The following is a 21,925-nucleotide window of genomic DNA, read 5'->3' as shown; positions in this document are numbered from 1 at the left end:
GAGAGAGAGAGAGAGAGAGAGAGAGAGAGAGAGAGAGAGAGAGGAGAGGAAGGGGAAGATTAAGAAAAATGGAACCCCCAGAATGTGCTAACATGGGAATGGATGAAAAGGACAGTCCAGCACTGGAGAAGGAGCAGGAAGGAGCAGGTGACCTGCCCCACAGGCTTGCCCAGGGCTTTGGGGCCTTCCCTGCCCCTTTCCTGCTGAAAAGTATAAAGCGCACTTTATACTCCTCTATCTGAGAGAACTGTAGCTGCCCGCAGGCAGCGATGCCTCTTATGTAAGTGTCCTCAGAGCTGCTGCTTCTCCCCAGGACGGCCTCTAGGCACTGAGGACTTTCTCACCAGAGAAAGTCAGAGCCCCGAGAACCATTGGGAAGCAGAAGAGAGGTGGATTCCTCAGGAGACATTGACAGCCTGTGTCGGGCAAGGTCTTCGTTCCAGCAATCTCTTTAGAATACCAAATGGAACAGCCCGCTGGTAAACCCTAGTTCATCTTAGGATATTGGAGGGGGAACATGCAGAGAGAGCTCTCTATCCATCTACTGATACGCTTCCAAGCAGATGGGATTTCCTCTTTATGAGTGTAGACACCACTGCATCTAGTGTAGCTCAGCCTACTGGGTACATCCCAGGACAGATGCTGTTCTTTAACTTTCTTCTGCCTTCTTCTTACTCAGCCCTTTCTCTTGTTTGTTTTTAAACAGGGACTCACATAGACCAGGCTGGCCTCAAATTCACCATGTGGATAAGGATAGCCTTGAACTTCTGATTTTTCTGCCTCTACCTCCAGAGGGCTGGGATTACGTGATCTTATGGGGTGCTGGGGTGGAACCCAGGTGTTTGGGCGTGTTTGCGACAGTCTCAGCCCCCAAACCTTCTTCCATAAGAGAAACAAGTGCTCCCCCACGGAAACCTCAAGGGGATATTGGAAAGAAATCCTGAGCCAGTACCAGAAACAAAGTAGGATCGAGCGGGACTGGTTGTTTACCTATAATTTTTTTAACCCCTTCAAAAGATGCATCTGATGTGGAAGCTTCCTCGGTGTTCCTTGTGCCGCTGTGTGAGGTGGGTGTGTGCGTGCACCCTCTTCCTCAAGCCACAGGCAAACCTTGGTAAAGAGAAGCTACAGTCTGGTCTCCTACAAAGAGTCTGACCTAATAGTCCCATCCTGGTTGGTTGGGTGGTCCTTCTGTTTTCTTTGGCAAAATCTAACTTGATAATATGTTGTGGTGTCTGAGGTGCTCTGCTGCCAGAGGGGGAGGGGGGAGTGGTTAGCACACTTCCTGAGTGACAGAACACCCCTGCCTATGCCTCAGGCCCAAGGTGGCAGAGGCAGTGTGGGAGGAGCAACCAAGTTTCACTTCCTTGCTAGCCAGAGACTCAGCCCCAGCCGGCTCCTGTCTTAGCGAGGAGCAGCGCTTCCAGCAGCAGCCGATCCCATCTCTCTCTTCACACAGCATCTGGCAGGGAGTCAGCCATCCGAAGCAAAGGAACGAATGGGCAGAGCAGAACTTCTAGGAAGGAACATGAGTACCCAGGACCCCTCAGAGCTGTGGGGCGGAGCAGATGGAGGCACAGACCTGCTCCAGGATTTGGGGTAAGCGCGCTTTTTCGATGAGTACAACTTCCCACTCCCTTGAAAAATCACTGCTCCGACCAGTGTTTCTAGGACTTCTAGAGTCTCTTCCCTCTGCCACCTGATGGTCATCTACCTGGCCAGTTTAATTGACTTGTAGGAGCTTCCTTCTGGGGGCGCTGATTCATTGTAAAAGCGTAAGATATTTTTCTAAAACTGAGAACAGTTACACTGAAAGAACTTGATAAAAATCAACTATTGGGCATCCTTTAGCAGCTGGGGAATGTGTGCGTACAATCATCTGTTTCTTTGATACTGGGCTAGCTTATCATTAACGTGAGGTGGAAGAACTCTGAGTGCACCTCTTGGCAGTGAAGTGTGTCACTGGTTCCACAAACAGAAAGACTACACGACTGTGAGTAAGAGGGATTTTTTTTTTTTTTTTTCAAAAGAAAAAGAATGAGGAAGTTTGTACGGCATTCTTGTTTGTACGGTGCCTCCTCCTCACACAGCAGTGAGAGCTCTTTCATTGACGCGTCCCTGTAAAAGCAACATAGCCTTTAGACACAAGATAACAGCAGCCTGGCTTCAGATAGGCAGGTTTAGGTTAGGTGACATCAGAGTTCATCAGAAGGGACCCTGATGACACAGCTTATCCAGACACTTAGTAAAGAAAAAAAAAGGGGCTACTCAGACAAGAAAGGAGGTTTCCTTGGGGACAAAGCCTTGCACCTACACACTTGTGTTTCCCAAGAGAGAGGAAGCTGGACCTGTTTGCCTAAGTAGCTGGAATTCCTCATCACCCAATGACATAAAGACATACTGTCACCTTGCATAGGATGGCAGTGAACACGAAAGGGGTTTTAAAACCCATCTTATCAGCCACATCAGTGAAATAACAAAGCTGAGACAGCCACCTGCCAGAGGCCCCATCCTCCTCTGAGGATGGCTTGACATCTCTGTTTACAGTAGAGATTGTATCATTTTATATTGTGTTACTGTAAAATTTTCTCATGGCACCATGCTGGCACAGCAAGTAGAGGTGCTTGCGGCTAAGCCTGGCTAAGCCTGAGATTCCTGGAACCCACTCCGCAGGCCTCCACACAGATGATATGTCAGATGGGTACACATACACTTAGATTTAAAGCCACAGACCTGCACTGTCATTTGGTATTGACAGCTAGGATTCTCAATAAAGGAAACTCCTTATGAGGTCATCAGAGCTCCAAAAACTCTCCACATTTCTCTTCAAATAAAAATAAATAAATAAATAAAATAAAATAAAATAAAATAAAAACAGAAGTAAGGGCCCCTCTGGGAGCATTCCAGACCGGAATCCCAGAGGCAAGCAGTTCAGAGCCGGCCTTACTGTCCAGCTCCCAAAGCTTATACCTGTGTTTTCTGCACTCTCCAGCCACTGAAGTTAAGATACCCAATGGAGAAGAAAGATCCAGAAAATATTCAACCCTGTCTCTTTAATTAAACAAATCCTATCCTGAAAGCAGGGTCTCAGCTTTGGGACTGTCAGCACACTCAGGACACACATGTACCTGGCCATGTGTCTGGGGACAGGCTGACGGTAGTGCAGGTAAGCCACAGGTGTCCCTTCCCAGGCAAAGAACAGACATCTGGTACTAAGTCTGGGGGCCCTTATTACCATCACAGAATAAATGGTACGTTTGTATCCAGATTTCTTTATTTCAGAAGACCTGAACATTTTCTTGAATGTCAGAACTTGGTCTCAGAAACAATGCAAACTTCAGTTGTTGAAGAAACTGTTCTATAGTGTGGGTTTAAACTTTTTCTATATCCTAGACACACTGAGAGAGAGAGAGAGAGAGAGAGAGAGAGAGAGAGAGAGAGAGAGAGAGAGAGAGAGAGGGAGGTCTGGGTTCACATTTGTTTTCTTTCTTTGCATGCCTGTAAAGCAAGACTGGAATTAAGAATGAAGGTATAAAATGTATATTCTCTGAAGTGTTAGGTACAATTTTATCATTTATTTTAACTTAGGGCGTGCCCCTAAATTTTAAAATCACTGCTGAGTTGTGCATTCTGTTTGAGAGGTTGGGGCCTATGGCCAATAATAACTTCACTGAGGTGCATTTTACATAAGATAAAATTCACCCATTTCAACTTGAAGAGCGTGACTGTCACTGTAGTCAGCAGTAGCATATTTTCACCTCCCTTGAAAACCAGTAAGGAGCACAGATCATGTAAACATAATCAGTGATCTACCTGTTTGGGGACCTAAGAAAGCCTTGATTTCTAGAACTCTTTTATTTCTCAATAATGTCCTGTTTGAGCCATTCGCTCTACCAGGGAATAAGCAAATTTCATACTGCTGAGGCCTCAGCCTCCATTCTGCAAAACTGAATATTTAAGTACCAACAGAAGCCGGCCCTTGCCCCTGGCACATCCTTGATAGACTTTCCATAGGAGATAGCTGAGGAACGTTGGCAAGGACCTGTTGCCTCTGGCTGAATTCCGAATATAAATGAAACTTGTTCTTTGAACCTTTAATCCACTTGGGTGAGGTGTGATCAGTCCCAAGCCTCCAGAATAATCCAGTTTTTTCAAAGCTCCATAAAGTTTTATTTATTTATTTATTTATTTATTTATTATTTATTTATTTAATTAATTAGTTAGTGATTTAGTTAGTTAGTTAATGGATAGATAAAGATAGATAAAGTCTAGGTTTAGTGTCTTGAATTTTACAATGATTTTAATGGGTTATTCCAGTCATTAGATATTTCTTTTTTGTTGCTATTGGTTTGTTTTGTGCAGTGCCAGAGATGAAACCAGAGACCTTGTATATTTTACACCGATATTATTTAGTAGAGACATACACACAGAGAAAGAGATAGGGGACTAATCTTGGTTCTTTCGTCCCTACTTTTCTTCAGGCTCTGGAGTATGTAGATTCTGTGAGCCAGACCCGGAACCACAGCACACCCATCCCTGACCATCCCAGAAAACGCAGGACTTTGACTGAACGCGTGCTGCATAGTCTCTAAGGGAGACTTGGACTCAGTCCCTTTGCAGTACCAATCCAAAAGCTCTTCCTCTTCAGTGCATCAGGGGGCCCCAAAGGAGAAGGGAAACAAAGCCCTATTTGTTGCGGAGGTGTAAGGACTAACAGGGCAGGCCCAGGGAACCAGGCAGGGGAGGCTCAACTCTGGGAACAGCTAGGTCTCCTCCTCCTCTGCTTTCCAAAGCAAGATGTGGGGTGGGTCTGTCACTGAGAGGCCCAGCACTCCAGCCTTCCTGCAGTAGCTCCCCGCATCCAGCGCTCGGCCAAGGCACAAGGCCCCAGAACCACGAGAACTCGAACTCGCAGGGTAGGAGGCTCTATGGATGGGCCTCACGTTCAGCTTCCCAGGTTCTATTTGATAAGGGATTATTACCCAACCCCCAACATGTCTACACAGAGAGCGCGTGATGGAAGGACAGCTAGGCCACACTTCAGGTTCATCGGGACACACAGACAAGGGGCAAAGGGGTGGGGATACCTGTGGTTCACTAACAGTTCAGAAACGGGTTCCAGGAAAAGCTCCAGGGGCGGTTCCAAGCTTTTAACCGCTAATGAAGCGGATCCAGCTCTCCCCCGGAAGGTGGGAAGGTGGTATGGGAAAGGACCACGGTTGGCATGACAACCTCTGCCGCTTTAGGTGACACAGTGCAGAGATTAAGAGGATGTAGATTAAGGCTTCCCTGTGGAGCCTTGCCTGGGAAGTCAAAACCAGAAATAGCCTCTTTATCGATCCTACTTATAAGAAGAGGAGAGGCCTTACGGTTGTATTTTTTTCTGAGAGTCCCTGGAACTTGAGCTGTCAGCTGCCAGGAGTGCCCCCATGCCCTCTCCCCACTGATTTATTCCACACACCTTCCTAGCCTCGGGCAAAGTACAGAGGCGTTAGCCTCAAACGGAGGAACTGGATGGTTCCAGCCTAAACCTAATGCAATGGCCATTTCTTTTCACAGAAACTGTAAGCAGAAACAAAGATCTGATTCTTTTAAAGCAAACGTTGGTACATTCTCTTCAGGGACTGACATTTTCGTGAGGGTGAATCAGTTTGGGAGATTTACTAAGCAGTCTGCAAAGCTGAAATCATAGAACTTTTAGAACTCGATGGCCCACTGTACGGAGGAGCATAGGGGAAGGTCCTTGGTTGCTTCTTCTTCTTCTTCTTCTTCTTCTTCTTCTTCTTCTTCTTCTTCTTCTTCTTCTTCTTCTTCTTCTTCTTCTTCTTCTTCTTCTTTATCATTATTATTATTATTATTATTATTATTATAAGAGTTTGCCTGTCCTTATTTGATTTGCAGAACAGGTGGCACACGTGAGTAATCCCAGCACTTGGAATGCTGAGGCAGGGGGATTTGTGAATTTGAGGCCAGCCTGAGCTACATACTGAGGTTCTGTCTTTAAAAAAGAAAGAAAAAAGGAAGGAAAGAAGGAAGGAAGACCTTTTGTTGTTTTATCTACAATTGTCACACACACACACACACACACACACACACACACTTTCCCCTATTTCAATCTGTTCAACCATTCTTTGCTCTCAGTCCACACAAACCAAGCGGTTGGCGCAGGAAGTACATAACGATAAATGCAATGCATCCCTATTACACGGCAGCCACTTTGTACACACTCTCTCTGGCCTCCAAAGACACACTTAGTCCAGCTTTCCATGTAAGCTCCTGAGGGATCTGGCTGGCCGAAGTTCCGCACTGTCTAGGTCCACTGCGCCTGCGTAGCTCATAAGCCAGGCAGCTTCTGTACTGTGACAGTCGGTAGCTATGCTCTCCGGCTATGCGCCGACCCCATAACCATCCACACATCTCGCTGCATTCAGCCTTCACACCCATCACCACGGTGCAGTATCAGGCATTCATTTCGTAGGGCAGACTGTGGCTTGGAAAGTCAAGTGCGCCGAGCCCGCCACAAGCTCCTTCCCAGTGGACCTAAGTGCACACATGGATCGCCCAACAGCAGATGAACCCCCACTGGTGCATTGCTGCCTTGCCGCAATTAAACAATAATGACGACTACTCAGCCTGGCAGGCTTCCCACTCCCAAGCACTGTCTTTCCCGCTTTGCCTGCAGGAACTCCTTTAATTCACACACTGCTGGTGTTACTGAGGCCCTGTGCACTTAGGGAAGTGCCGGGGTTTAAAGAGCCCGTGAGCTTCACCACAAAGGCAGCTTCCTAATTTTATTCAAACTTCTCCCTTTTTATTAAACTGGTACACTTTTTGGTGCACATGTATACTGGGGGGGGGGGGGAGAAGAAAATTCTATGACTTCTGCAAATCAACACAACTTATTATTAAAAAGAAAAAGAAATGTCTGGTCAGTCTTTGACTACTAGGTGTCCCGCATGGACAGGCCAATATCCCAATAAGCCAGAACCTTAGTGAATTCTGTGCACGTTTAATTTTCTGGGCTAGAAAAACAAACAAAAAACAAAAAAGTAACAACAATAAAAACAGCTAAGAACACTATCAAGTCAAAACTGGGTCAATAAAAACAGAGATGTGATAGCGCAATGACACACAGATAGCTCAATGAGGCTCGTGCAGTGTAGACTACTCTGAAATCTTGACTTCTACAGATGGAGGGCGGTTTGTCCTGTGGCTGCGCGGTACCGTGCGAGCAGTGACCTGACTGGCATGCTTTGGCTCAAGTGCGTTTCCTCTTCACTTGTGTTCTTCTTTCCCTCCCGTGCGTGACTTCCTTCCATTTACATATTGGAGATCTACCCCGAGAGTTCCTCACATTGGGAGTGACTACTTCGCGGCATCCTTTGCTCTCCCACTCATTCATAAACCGATCTATGGAACGAGGACGTTGGGCAAGACTGGGAGGATATGGAAGGGAAGCACGGATTGCGCAGAAGCAAACTGCACCGTGCGCGCATAGCAAAAACATGGCAATAGGGTAGGTGGCCCCGGACGGTGTTTATCAGCTGAATCTGAAAATATAACACGATATGGGGTGGGAGTCATGAGTAGAGGGGGAAACCTGACAAGATGGAGTGCTATGACAAACAGCTTATGTGACCTCAGACCTGGTCATTCCCCCATCCATCCTGGAAAGCCGGCTTCCACCAGAAGCATCTACGTGACTGCTGTAGAATTTTCACTTTCAGAACCAGCCCCATGAGTTTGCTTTTGAAAGCCTTGCTTGAATCCTGGCTCAAATCGTATCTTTTCACACTCCTGCTTCCCGGCAGGGCACTTACCTATAGCTGAGCAGAGTCCAAGCAGCTGGGTCTTATCACTGTTCTTTGCCCTCCGCCGGCTTCTCTGTAGCAGGTACCTGACCGCTACCCAGGCCAAGTCCTGCTACCTAGTGCCTGACCATGTTATCTGTCCTCTAAAAGTATTTACACCTTTAAAATGTAAATATGTTGCCATTTAATTTATACTGACATTAGAATTACATGAAATTATGCTATATTTTGGAGATATATGGAACTGTAGAGGGCCGGCATACCACGATATGTCTGTTTTACTTTACAACTGCTCATCAAAAACTTTACAAAGCACATAGCAAAAATATATTCTCCCTAAAGAATAGCTACTACTAGGCCAGAGAGAAGGCCCTGTGGGTAAAGCATTTGTCACCAATCCTGACAGTCTGAGCTTGATCCATATTATAAAGGAATGCATTCAAGCTAGAGGGTGTTTTTAAATAGAAGCATCATTTAGGCTATTTATCCCTTTTCTTTGTGTTTGAAATTATTTATACCGAACAGTTAAGTTATATGAATGTGGCAATTATTAGAAATTGGGGGAAAATTGTAAAGGTCAGTCATTTCTACCCAAAGAACATGTGTACCTAAAGTGCCATTGTTCAAGATCTTTCCTGTCTTATAAGTATATTTTTCTGTGAACAAACACGTCAATACACAGATTGAGTTGTAGTCATAATTTTACTTTGTCTGTTTATTTGTGTTTTGGTAGAATATCCATGTTCTTGGCCTCTGTTCAAGAAAGTGTAGTTCTCATCTTAGATGGGGTGGGTGCGTGTCTCCATGGTAGTCTTTGGATGCTTGGATTTGTCTGGATTTCCAGAGGGTCTGAGATAGAGTGGATCACGGGATGGGATGGAATCACTGGGTGTTTGTAGGGATACAGGGTTAGTTATAGGGCCATCACATTTTATGTTTCAATAGGTAATGAAGCAGTTGGACATGATGAGCAACCATGGTTTAGGAGCCCAGAAGTCCTTAGGCTCAGATTGGTGCTTGAGAAACGACACAGTAAGGAGAGTGGGTGGAAGTCAGCCCTTCCACTGAGTGACTCACACCCCAACAAACACAGCTCTACTACTTTTGTTTTGTTGTTTTGTGGTCCCTCCTCCCCCTGAACTGGGGTGATATATATATATGGCAATGGGAAAACCTTAAGACTCACAAACATCTCCTAAATCCCTTCTGTGTTTGCCCAGGTTCATATTCCCGTTCCTATTGTTTTGACTCACACCTGTGCCTTTCACAGTATGGTACATAACGGACACTTGGCAGGTGTCGATGCTGTGGCGTTGACCTCGCCCCTCCTCTTTGAAGGGAGCCCCTTAGGAGCAGGGATGTAGGCCATTTGGTTTACCGTTTCTGAAGGAGCCTACCTTTTGTCGAAGAACAGGCGTCTTAAGTGTCTGTTGACTGAAAGCCAAGACCAGAACTCAAGGTTGTTGACTTCAGCCTCATGATGTCACACTCTAGACTGAGTTCCCTTCCATCCAAGGTTTTTTGACTGGTGAACTAAACCGATACTGGTTAGAAATTGGAAGCCCGCAGTCTACAGAGGAGGGATGGAATAAAGACCTATCTGCCTGTGAGTTTTACATCTCTTGGGGTACAGGACTCTTTCCTCTCCCCACAGTGGTAGGTTTCCACTGGTAAGCATGGTCTAAGGCAGCTAACCCTAGCCAGCACTTTCTGAGGAATATGTGAGTGATCAAAGCAACTGCATAGGGAACTCAATTTCCTGAGGAGATGGAGCCTCCTGCGGGAATGCTGGCTTTGGGATCCTTGACCATCCAGTCTGAGGAACTTTGAGTTCTTACCCACAGAATGTTTTTCCCAGTGCAGACTAACTATTCCCTTTGTCACACCCTTTGGGGAATGATGCTGTAAACCTTCAGGTTGCCCTGGGAATGAACACAGCAACTTGTAATGAGGAGATGCAATTTCTACCCCTCTCTCCAATCAGTGGTCATGTCCCTCATCTGCTCCCAGTATCTAACGTCTCTGGGCATGTGGCTCTGTCTCAGGGTCTGCTCTGTGAGTCTCCACTCTGTGAGTCTCTCCTTGTGGGACCGCTGTGTTCTTTGCCTCTGTCTTGTAGATGACTAGGTCTCTCTGGGTACACTTGCTAAGTCATTACTTACACAGTATACATACTTCTGCTGGCTGAGTGAGAGGTGCGATCTGTGATCTCCATCTCCTTCTCTATCCCTTCTCTATCCCTCCCTTCCTCTTTCTTCCTTTTATAAATCTCTCCCCTTCTTTAATTCCACTTAGAGGTGGATCCTAGGGAGAGAAGCCCCCCTCCCTTTCTCTTTATTCATTCTTCCCCTTATCTGCTCAGATTTGGCTCAACTATGTAACCTAGTCTGGCCTTGGTCTCCCAATGCTCCTGTCTTGCTCTCTTGGGTGCTATGATTACTGGCCTGCACAGCTTGTCCTTTTATATCTCTGTCTGTCTCTCTTTGACTCCCATATTTCTGAGTCTGCCCCCTCTTCTTCCATCTGTCTCCGTGTTTCCACTTTCCAGCACTTCCTTCCTGTCTTATCATCAGACTCCAAGCACAGGTTGATCCTGGTCTCTAAGTACCTCTGTGTTGGGGTTGGTCTTGTGCTCTGTGTATTGAGATGCTGAGTTCTGTGCCCCAAGATCAGGTTGTAGTCTGGACATAGGCATTGTATTGACCTACGTGCTATAAAGAATGATCCCCTGGGCAGGAGGGAGAGGGTGGGACTGGAGATCAGGAAGGGGGTGGGAGGTCTCAGGTAGGGACCACAAGGAGAAGGAAAAAAAAAGATGGGGGAAGAAGAAGGCTTCCAAGAGTCAGGATAGACTATGAGGATAAACCATGAGCATGTGGCCAGGAGAAACTTGCCCTGAGGACAAGCAAATAGAGCTAGAAACTGACTCTAAATATTCTCTGATGTAGGTTAAAATAGCTCAGAGCGGCATGTTAGCTGTCAGAGATGGCCTGTGGCTGCCGACCTCGTGTTGTGTGCTGCTGGATCTCATGGAAGGAAGGACAGAGCCAGGGAAGCTTGATGGCTGAGGAGATGATGGATCGCGCTCTGGGCTCGACTGTGGATGTCTGATCCATTAGGTAGTGAGAGAGAGGGCATCTCAAGAGGAAAGCGCACAAGCTAAGATGCTGGGGTCGGTTTGTGTATGGACAGCAGAATGCCTAGGGGAAGCACAGGGTCCATGCTAGGGAGTAAAGCAAAATNACAGAAANACTNGTGGTTTGCTTCNTCATTAAAGATATTTTTTTCCATCCCTTCCTCCCTCCCTTCCTTCCTCCTCCCTTCCCTCCCTCCTTCCTTCCTGGCTGTACTGGGCATTGAACCCAGGACCTTGCACATGTTAGGTAAATGCTCTACTAAGCAAAGCCCTCAGCTCTAGAGTATTCATTTCTCAGCGAGGAAATTTCTTAGCAACCCATGCCTATAGATTATTAATATATTTCGCTATACNCCTCCCTTCCTGGCAAAGAGAAGTGACCTGAAACTTGGATTCTGTTTATATTGAGTTATAAAGGGACATATATTTGATCCAAAAGCAGGAATAGAAACTCTTGATTATAGGAAAGCCGGAAAAAAAAAAAAAAAAAAAAAAAAAAAAAAAAAAAAAAGCCCACAGCTGGCTGCTAGTAAGGTGTATAGGCGGGGCACTTAAAGCAGTGATGTGGAAAGTCCCAACCATGCTGATTCCATCACCGAAAACTCCCGGCTGGAAAGATCGTGGGGAGGCTCAGCCTCCCCCGGACAGTGCGCTGCACCTACCTGAGCTGTTTTTGAACTTCCCCAACCCTGTGGAAAGCTTCTGCCAGCCTCTTTCTACTTGAGAAGTGAAGTTCCACCCTATGGGTGTCTTCTATGAACAATACCATCTTGTCTTAAATACAGCCTGAATGTAATATAGCCGTGAGAGCTCTGGTGCTAAATGAGAGGTGTCTTATCCTACACTGGCAATTTCTGATGACATCAGGAGATCAAGAGCTTAACCTTTCCCACAGTGGAAGCATCCAGCACTGACTCTAAATACAGGTACAGAAATGAGATCAACATCCGACCAGTCCGGTGGAGCAACTCAGGAGCTGAAGTCAGATGAACCCAAGTGAGGGCAGGGAATGTGAAGCCTCACTGTAGGTTCAACCACAGATCAATCATCTGTGCCTTAGAGAGGGAGAGACACATTATCCACTTGTCCTTTGGGGCACAAAGCTTTCAGAGGGTGTCACCATCATTCTAAAATGAGAACAATTTTTTGAAGAAGAAAAAGGAAAACTTTTTTTTTTTTCCGGCTTTCCTATAATCAAGAGTTTCTATTCCTGCTTTTGGATCAAATATATGTCCCTTTATAACTCAATATAAACAGAATCCAAGTTTCAGGTCACTTCTCTTTGCCAGGAAGGGAGGNGTATNGCGAAATATATTAATAATCTATAGGCATGGGTTGCTAAGAAATTTCCTCGCTGAGAAATGAATACTCTAGAGCTGAGGGCTTTGCTTAGTAGAGCATTTACCTAACATGTGCAAGGTCCTGGGTTCAATGCCCAGTACAGCCAGGAAGGAAGGAGGGAGGGAAGGGAGGAGGAAGGAAGGGAGGGAGGAAGGGATGGAAAAAAATATCTTTAATGANGAAGCAAACCACNAGTNTTTCTGTNATTTTGCTTTACTCCCTAGCATGGACCCTGTGCTTCCCCTAGGCATTCTGCTGTCCATACACAAACCGACCCCAGCATCTTAGCTTGTGCGCTTTCCTCTTGAGATGCCCTCTCTCTCACTCTCACTGACTATGGATCAGACATCCATAGTCGAGCCCAGAGCGCGATCCATCATCTCCTCAGCCATCAAGCTTCCCTGGCTCTGTCCTTCCTTCCATGAGATCCAGCAGCACACAACACGAGGTCGGCAGCCACAGGGCATCTCTGCTAACCTGCCGCTCCTTCTTTTCCCTACGGAAACCCAGAAAGTACTTCACCTTGCCCTTTTCCCCAGATGCCAAACATCGAAGTCAAGCCATCAGGGCTACTGAAGGAAGAAGGTTCTTAGGATGAAGGCTCTTTCACGTTCATTATTCTCAGATTCTTAGCAGGGTAGAGATCGCTTGAGCCTCCACAGTCAGGAGGCTGGGGACAAGAATATACATTTCTACCAAGACCTCAGGCTAGCCCAATTTTGAGTAGCAAGGTTTTGTATTGATTTCCAACAGCAACTCATTAGTTGTCTGTCTGGTAGTGAATTTAGTGGTTTATATAAATATTTGTGCAAAATAAATCTCAAAATTATTTAAGTAAATAGCATATAGAAAGATATTTTTTCCTTGTACCTTTTTTTTTTTTGAATGTGATTTTTAACATACTGTGAGTTACCTCAATAATTTTAAAGTCTTTCCTTCAACGGACATAGCATAAACAAGACATAAACTTAGACCAGCAAATTAAAATAATAAAACCCAAAGGATAAAACACGTTGGTGTTTCCAGCATGCTGGAACAGTCTCCTAGAAGGTTCCAGCATGAGGAGGCACTGGGACAAGGCCGAGGCCGGGAGGAGCAGAGAAGGAGCTTCCGGATCCAGCCTGCCTGTGTTCTCTGCGGTTGAGTTTACTTCCTGTACCTCTGTGAGGCAGCTATGAAAACTATTTAGTGGATGGGTGTTTCCTAATTTGCTGCCTTATCATAGGAGAGATAAGGCCGCTGTTTCCTTCAAGGTCAAATGCTAGTTTTGATATTCTTATAAACCCAAAGCAAGTATTCTGCCCAAGTCTATAATTAGATTAACATCTTTTCTGTTACTGCCTCTGACCTTGAGACACAACTGTAAAAATCTATAAGCCATAGGGATAAAAGGTGACTATAACACGGTGCCTTCTAAAACAGTTACCAGCAGCAGTTTCTTCTTTTTGTTACTTTAGAGAAAGTAAGACCAAAAGTCTTGGAGTTGGGAAATAAACCTTATTCAAGACTGCGTCGTCACGTGCCACCAGCGGCCAGGAGAATGTCTGGCGTGTCAGTGATAGAGAATTTAGTAAAGCTTGTGATATGTTCTCTTTTTGCAAAAGTTAAGGAACTGGAGAAATGGTATAACAGAAGACAGCATCTCAATATATGAAAATATGGGTTTTCTCTTTGAAAACCTTGTCATCTTGATTTGTGACAACCTGAAGTTGCTACTGGGAGAGACCACAGAGTTGCTAAGCTAAAGCAGGGACCACAGAGTTGCTAAGCTAAGCTAAGCTAAAGTGGTCAGAGCAGCTGGAGCCACTGAAGAAGGGATCACACTGAAAGCATAACCTCTTCTTGCTCTGCTATCCTCTTCCCCCACCCCTACCCCTGCTTGGGTCCAAGGTGGATGCTCATTAGCTCACCTTTTCTCTTCACAGTGCCTGCTAGTCAACTGGTTTCTTACTACACTTCATTCTAAAAATACCAGTGTTGCAAAGGTACAGAGAAAAATGACTAGCGGGAACTTTTGTCCACAACAGGCTCTGTGTGAGCTTCCTCATGCGATTTGTAGAGACCACAGCAAGCGCAGGAGGCGGTGTTGTGCGTGCCCTGAAGCGAGACCAGGCAAACTAGGCACGGCTGTTCCGCACAACAGAACTTAGCTTTTAGGGACAATTCAAAATTCACATCTTACTCAGGAGATGAGTACTTTGGGGAGATGAGGGACACAAAAGCCTTCAATAAAAAGAGATGTTAAAGATGATAATCAGACAGAGAAGGGGGGCGTGTTCCAGACTCAGCTACTGTGCAATTTCATCATGTTAGAAAAAGTGACATTGGCCAACGCAGGTCCCTTCCACAGCCCCACTCTACTGTCCAGCCGCTCAGGTAGAGGCTTTGTGCCCCAGCCACGTCACGCTGCTGACCAAAAGATTTCTCACTGCCTGGACACTTCCGACGTCTCCTTAACACCACCCACATCATCTGAATGACTGGCCATCTCTGCCTCACCAGCTCCCTGGGACTGGGGGGAGGGAGGCGTCCCCTGCAGTTGGCAACTACCTCTAGTGCCCAGCTTTCTGGACTAAGTCAAAATACTAACCAGAATAAGGACCGTATGGCACAGCGGAGACACTGCCAGGTAGAGTTGAGTGAATCTCACCGCCTGGGGATGGTCACTAACCTACTGGGGACTGCTGCTTGCCACTTCAGTGGTATTGGCATGAGCAGTCCTCATTGCTGGCCTAGGAGGGATAGACGTTACTTTAAAAAAAAATTATTTAATTTTATTTCATGTGCACTGGAGTTAGAGACAGTTGTGAGCTGCCATTTGGGTACTGAGGAGTGAACCTGGGTCTTCTGGAAGATCAGCCAGTGCTCTTAACCACTAAGCCATCTCTCCAGCCTCCCGCAGAGCCTCGCATAGATATTGTTCATCTGACTTTGGCTGTAAGGGAGCTGAAGCGGCTCCGATAGGTGAAGTAACTTGCATAAGGTCTTGTTTCGAGTGAAAGGTATCGCCTGGATTGGGCCCCAGGTAACATGACTCCAGGGTCACCACCCCAGTTACTGCACTGCTTAAAGACCAAGTGAAGGACCTATCTCTCGGAGAAAGGCCGTGGCCTGGAAGACTCTTTTTTTGTTTGTTTGTTTGTTTTGTTTTTCTAGACAGACAGGGTTTCTCTGTATAACCCTGGCTGTCCTGGAACTCACTTTGTAGACCAGGCTGGCCTCGAACTCAGAAATCCACCTGCCTCTGCCTCCCGAGTGCTGGGATTAAAGGCGTGCGCCACCACGCCCGGCATGGAAATACTCTGATCCCTGTAGAATTAGGAAGTGGGGATAGAACCCGAACATTAGCCAGATTCACGGATGATCTCTGAGGAGGAGACACAGTCATGTGGGAAACTGTCCCCTGGAGGAAGAAACAGGGACACTGGGGTTCCGGGATAAAAACCCGGGAATGTGAAGCCGTCAGCTTGAGTCTCCTTGGGACTCCCCAGCTCCTTGGATCATCATCAGCTTGAAGCAGAATTTGACTGGACAGCGGATGCTCACTCCGAAACGCCAGGGTTCCTTGTGCACAGCTTCATATTTCTCATGACCCTGGACGGCTTGGCTTTTCTCATGAAAGTTTCCTTCTCTCGGGAAAACAGTGCAAGCAGACAAAAGAAAGAGAAATTGGCCAGTGCTTTTGTGGACTTTGTTTTTCTTTACTGCCCCCCCCCCCATTGTTTGTGCGCATGCTTGCGTGTGTGTGGACGGGCGGATGGAGTGGGGCCCAATCCAGGTGATGCCTTTCACTTGAAACAAGACCTTGGGCAAGGTCCTTCACCTGTCGGAGCCACTTCAGCTCCCTTACAGCCAAAGTCAGATGAACAATATCTATGCGAGGCTCTGCAGGAGGCTGGAGAGAACCGGCTGCTCTTCCAGAGAACCCTGGTTCACACGCATGTGTGTGGGAGGGAGTCCTCCTGAATGTGAAGGCTCAGCGTTGATGTTGGAAACCATACTTCATAGTTCTTCCACCTAATGCACTGAGGCTGTGGGTTGTGCCTCTCAAACAAAGGCAGAGTCGCCTGTGGGCGTGGCTAGTCTTGCTAGCCAGCTTGCTCTGAAGTCTCTCTCTCTCTCTCTCTCTCTCTCTCTCTCTCTCTCCTCCCGTCCTCCCCTCTCCCCAACTCCCTTCCCAAGCAAACAGTCAAACTCTGGTCCTCACGCATGTGGCAAATACTTTAAACACGGAGCCATCTCTCTGGGCCTCTGTTACAGCTATTTGAGATTCGGCTCCTTAAACAACACTATCGTTTACTGGGCTGTCTTACAACCTGGGTAGTTTGACAAAGTAATCTACCATTGCATAGCTTCAAGGGCTCCAAGTTCAAAACCGAGCATCTATGAGGGTGGCTCCTTCACGAAGGCTTTGAGGAAGAACTTGTTTGGGTCGCTCTGGCTCTCTGGCTACAATTCTGGTCCCACAGCATTCTGCTGTATGGAAATCTGTCCCCCCAGCATTCCCTTTTTATGGGAAGATTCTAACCATGCTGGATTGCGCCCACCTGACCAGCCTTGTTTTCACTTCTTGTTGAATAAGGTCACATTCTTAGGAGCTGGAAGTTAGGACAATGTGGGAGCTAGTTCTGACCACAGCCTATAGCCTACTGCTAGGTGCCACTGGTGTTTCTCCTACTCGTCTGGGGAATTCCTAGTTCTCGTGCGGGCTGAGAGCCTGGTCTCTGGCATCCTTAAAATGGAGACTATTGCTAATTCATCTCTGAGGGGAAACCCCAGAGAAGGGTTCCCCGTGGCTCATCCTGAAGGAAAGCCCTGTTCTGGTTTTTCTAGGTGGTATCACGGCAGCCTCACCCGCCATGCTGCTGAAGCCCTTCTGCTCTCCAATGGACGAGATGGTAGCTACCTGCTGAGGGACAGCAATGAGCAGACCGGGCTCTACTCTCTCTCCGTGAGGTAGGTGCCTAGGGACTTGGTAGATTTCAGTCCCATCTGTCACTTGCTCTCTTTACAGCACTCACACTGCCAGGTAACAAAAAAAACTCCCTGATTCCTGGTGAGTCACCACATTAAAGAATTTCAAGTGCTGAATGGTAAGATTGTAAGGAAGTCTCTCCAGGGCTGGAGAACTGGCTTCCAGGCTGAGAGCACTGGGCTCTTGCAGAACCCAAGTTGGGTTCCTAGGACTCATGTTTGGGAGTTCACAGTGGCCAGTAACTCAAGCTCCAGGGAGATCTGACATCTTGGGCTAACTGGGCACTTGCACTCACAGAAACACATACATACACATACACATACTCTCTATCTCTCTCTTTCACACACACACATGCACATAGACATACTTATATATACATACACCACACACACACACACACACACGTATACATACATCACACACATACACACTTATATAGACATACACCACACACACACACATACATACATCACACACATACACACACACACACTTATATAGACATACACCACACACACACACACACACATACTCATGCATACATGCATGCAAGCACGCACGCATACACTAAAAAAAAATTTCTCGTTCTATTCACTGCAGAAAAAAATATGTCAAAACCAAAGGAGACTGAGAACTATTTAACCCCAACTTGTCATTAGACACATGAAGACCGTGAAACCCAAAGGAGCAGGCTGTCTGTCTCGGCTCAATCAACAGTGAGACATCACTGTCATCTGAATTCCTGGGCTGGGCCCCTTTTTGTGATTTCTTTCTTGCCTGGGAAAGGCAGAGTGGTTTATGACCATGCAGTGTTCATAGTCACAGACACAGATGGATAATGTGCAACTTTAGATTTTTTCTATGGACCCCATCCCTTTCCCCCAGGTGGTGAGCTAACCTAGTCCCCCTGAGTTACACCTATGAGGACGCCCAGTGCATTTAGAGTTTCTCCTCCCATCCTCCATTGGCCCCATCTGTAGTCTCTAACCCTTGACACGCTGGCTTCTAGTAGCAAGCATCAAGTGTCCTGAGTTCTTGTGGCCTTGGCTGGACATGCATCAAAGGCTCTATGCTAGTAATGACCCTCAGGGGGCTATTGGATGACTGTGACACCACTTCCACAAACCCAGGAAGTCTTGCTCTCCCCTCTCCCCTTTCTGTTCCTGACCTTGCACTCTCAGGATGGCAGTGGCTACATCCAGTTCAGCCATTTTGGTTTATTTGGTTTTGGGTTTTGTTATTAATTCTTCCTCTCCTCCTCCCTCTCCATCTTCCCCTCTCTCCCCCCTCTTCTTTCTTCTTTGGTTTTGCGGTCCAAACTCAGGTTCTCATGCTTTCAAGGCATGTACTTTACCAACTACACTAGCTCCCCAGTCCAGGAAATACTTTTACTCTCTTAGCTGTTTCTCCATCAGGAGGAGGGGAGAGGAGAGAGGGAGAAGGAGGGGCAGTGGAAGGAAGGATGGAAGGAGTCAGATATGGTAGTGTATCTTTTCAATTCTGTTGCTATGGAAACAGACACCGCCTACTGGATAACCAGCCTAGTCTATCTGGTGAATTCTAAGCCAGAGATGGATACTGTCTGAGGAACAATAACCAAGACTGGCCTCTGGTCTCCACATGCACTTGCACATATAGGCATGCCTACACACACAAACAGACGCAAAAAAGTACTTCTCTAAACAACTGTTGACAGGCTTCGGTGAGCTCAAAAGCAAAGAGTTTAACATATTGCTTGTCTTCTCCTTAGACATGGACCCTTCAGTATTCGCTTTCTATGCTATATAACAAGTCACCAAAAATTTTTAATGACTTAAAAATAACACAAATTAACCGTGTCACCGTTCCTGCATGCATTAAAGTCAGGACCTCTATTCAAATTCTGCCAGCCTGACTTAAAGATGTTTTCAGCAGCAGCTGGGGCTCTCGTCTGGAACGCAGAACCCCTGCATCACTTCCTCCTTTCCTTGCCTGTCTTTCATTTCCCTGCTGTGGTAGCACCAGGGTCCCTGTTCCCCTAGCTGTCAATCAGGGAGCAGTGTCAACTGACAGATGCCGCTGTGGTCTGTGCTGTGTGGCCTGTATGAGTAATACGCACTGCACGACTGTCTGCTGCTGTCCTGCCAGCCAGAGCACCTCTCTACCCTCTCCTGGGACAGAGCTCTGTTCCATGGAGCTCTCGTGGAGGGGTCAAGCCCACAAGAGACTCTTCCTGTTTTTAAGTGAACCAATTTGGAGACTTAACAATGCACTAAATCTCTTCACGACTCCATCTTGACTAGTTCTTACCTGGGTAATTGGAACGGGGATAAACATTGGAGTTGGGGGTGGGGCATCTATGAGTTCCGTCTGGCATAACTTCTATTCTCTGGCAGTGAGTCTACATGCCTATTTGAGAAGGAGAGATGGGTAGAGAATAGGAAACAAATTGGGCAGCCGAAGGGAGGAAAATTATATCTATTACTATTTGGAGTCACCCTGACAGGTTTTATTTATAAATTTTCTAAATAACAGGGCTAGGGACTAGTGAGATCATCTAGGCAGTAATAACTAAGTCTATGCAAGACAAAAATAACTGAGTTGAACTTCCAGCACCCATGTAGAAAATTAGGAATGTTGGTATGGGCTCATAATCCTGACGCTAGAAAGGAGGACACAGAGGTACCCCTGGGGCTCACTTGCCACACAGACTTGCTGAATCGATGAACCCCAGGCTCAGTGAGAGTCCTTGCCTCAAAAAAGTCCATGCAGACGATTCATGAAAAATGATACCTGAGGTTAACCCCTGGCTTCCACAACCATGTGCATACATGTGCACATGTGCTTATACACACATGTACCTGCACATGTGAGAACATAGATACATACACTGTGTGTCCGGTAGATCACAGATGGTCACTAAAGTTTTATCTACCTGTGGCTCATCTGATCATAAGCTATTTATGAATAGATTGCATGTATTTCATCTTTATGAAAATTAAAATATAAATCGCTGGCTTTCATTACAAATACTTGGTAACACTTGGGGTGGGGGAAAGCTACCATCTGAGGTGAGAGGATCCATAGGCCAGTTGTTTAGAGTTATGATTATTTTTATTCATTTATTTGTCCAGTCCCTTAAATAATAGACCTTTGAAAGCATGCATTTTGTACCAGCCATCTTACCTCAACCACTTTGTTGGCAAGAAGTGTGGTCTCATAGGGCCACTAAGACCCAAATCTTGTTACAAAGCAACGTGTAACAATCGCATAAAAGAAGGCAAATTTTTGAGCAAGAAATAAAGAGGCACTCAACATCAGGCAGAATTATCTTGAGGTAGACGTATCAGGAAGACTCAAGGTGTTTACCAGCAGAGACCACTGGGAAGGGCCAATTGGAGGTAAGGGGCAAAGGCGGAAAAAAATCTTCCTAGGAGAACAGCAGGTCCAGAGGGACAGGGGCCCTGAAGCTGGCGCCCCAGATCAGCAATATCCACTGAGATGAGACCCTGTGAGAACCTTCCACCTGCTGAATCATTGTCCGGGCATGAGCCCCAGCAACCTGGCTCGGCAGACCTTACTGTTGACTCTGATACATCCTGAAGTTGGGGTACTGGCCACCTAGTGGGAGGTGAGACTAGGAAGAAGAGAAATGAACAAATGAAGTGAGCAGGAGAGATTTTATACAATGCTTTTTATCTCGAAGGCGAAGTGGAAAATGATAGTCTTGGAAATGTGACACTCTATTCCGTAGAGAATCATGCAGGCAGGCAGGGGAGAAGACTTGGGTCATGTGACTCACTGACAGAAGCAGGCTTCTGACTGACTCCCAGACAAGGGAGGAAGGCCAAGGACACACACGTCCTGCCTGTCACCTCTGTCCCTGAATTCATGGCCTTTACAGAGGTTAATATTCAAGAACCTTTGCAGTCAGTGGAAGAGAAGGCGGGGGAAAGGTCTCTTGTCTTCAAGTAGAGTGAGAACCTTAGAGTATTCCCTGCCAGAGACACACGAGACAGCCTCTAAAGTGCTCAGGATTTTGATGGCTGTGTGTTCCACATCCGCAAAGGCTTATTTATGGTGATGCTAACACATTGTTATATTTAACCTTCAAAAAGAATTGTTATTTGTTAAATAACATTAAACACTTTTTCTTTTCTTTCAGAGCCAAAGACTCTGTCAAACACTTTCATGTTGAATACACCGGGTACTCGTTTAAATTCGGCTTTAATGAGTATTCATCTTTAAAGGATTTTGTCAAGCATTTTGCAAATCAGCCTTTGATTGGAAGCGAGACAGGTAAGCTGTCTAAATACCTGGCTTATTAAGACGGTTATTAATTCATATTTCTGCATGAGGATTTGCTTGGACTCTGGTGACTTCTGCTGGGTCTGAGAACATTGTATGGTGAGGGACAGAGCCCTTGCCACGGCCACAAGCTCACCTGGAACTTGTGACCCTCTTGTCTCAGCCTCAGAAGCTCTGAATTATAGGATTTGGGACATGAATAGCTCACACAGGTGGGCAGAGCTTTATGAGTTTGAGGCCAGTTTGTTCCACATAGGTAGTTCCCTAGCCAGACAAGTCTATACAGTGAGACCTTAAATAAATAAATAAATAAATAAATAAATAAATAAATAAATGAGAGAGAGAGAGAGAGAGAGAGAGAGAGAGAGAGAGAGA

General features: G+C 46.2%; 1 protein-coding gene across 1 annotated transcript in view; it reads left to right on the top strand.

Annotated features, from left to right (window-relative positions):
- Window positions 1-1,375: 1,375 nt before the first annotated feature.
- Dapp1 (dual adaptor of phosphotyrosine and 3-phosphoinositides 1) overlaps window positions 1,376-21,925 on the top strand; it is a 49,365-nt gene continuing 28,815 nt past the window's right edge. The window contains exons 1-3 of the mRNA XM_021196727.1: window positions 1,376-1,599; window positions 17,122-17,244; window positions 21,408-21,541. Coding sequence (XP_021052386.1) covers window positions 1,499-1,599; window positions 17,122-17,244; window positions 21,408-21,541 — 358 coding nt within the window. The 5' untranslated portion in view covers window positions 1,376-1,498. The remainder of the gene's footprint in view (window positions 1,600-17,121; window positions 17,245-21,407; window positions 21,542-21,925) is intronic.

Source organism: Mus pahari, chromosome 4 (assembly GCF_900095145.1).
Source record: "Mus pahari chromosome 4, PAHARI_EIJ_v1.1, whole genome shotgun sequence".
Classification (NCBI taxonomy): domain Eukaryota; kingdom Metazoa; phylum Chordata; class Mammalia; order Rodentia; family Muridae; genus Mus; species Mus pahari.
The sequence above is the reverse complement of the archived record's forward strand: the minus strand, read 5'-3'. Positions and strand labels throughout refer to the sequence as shown.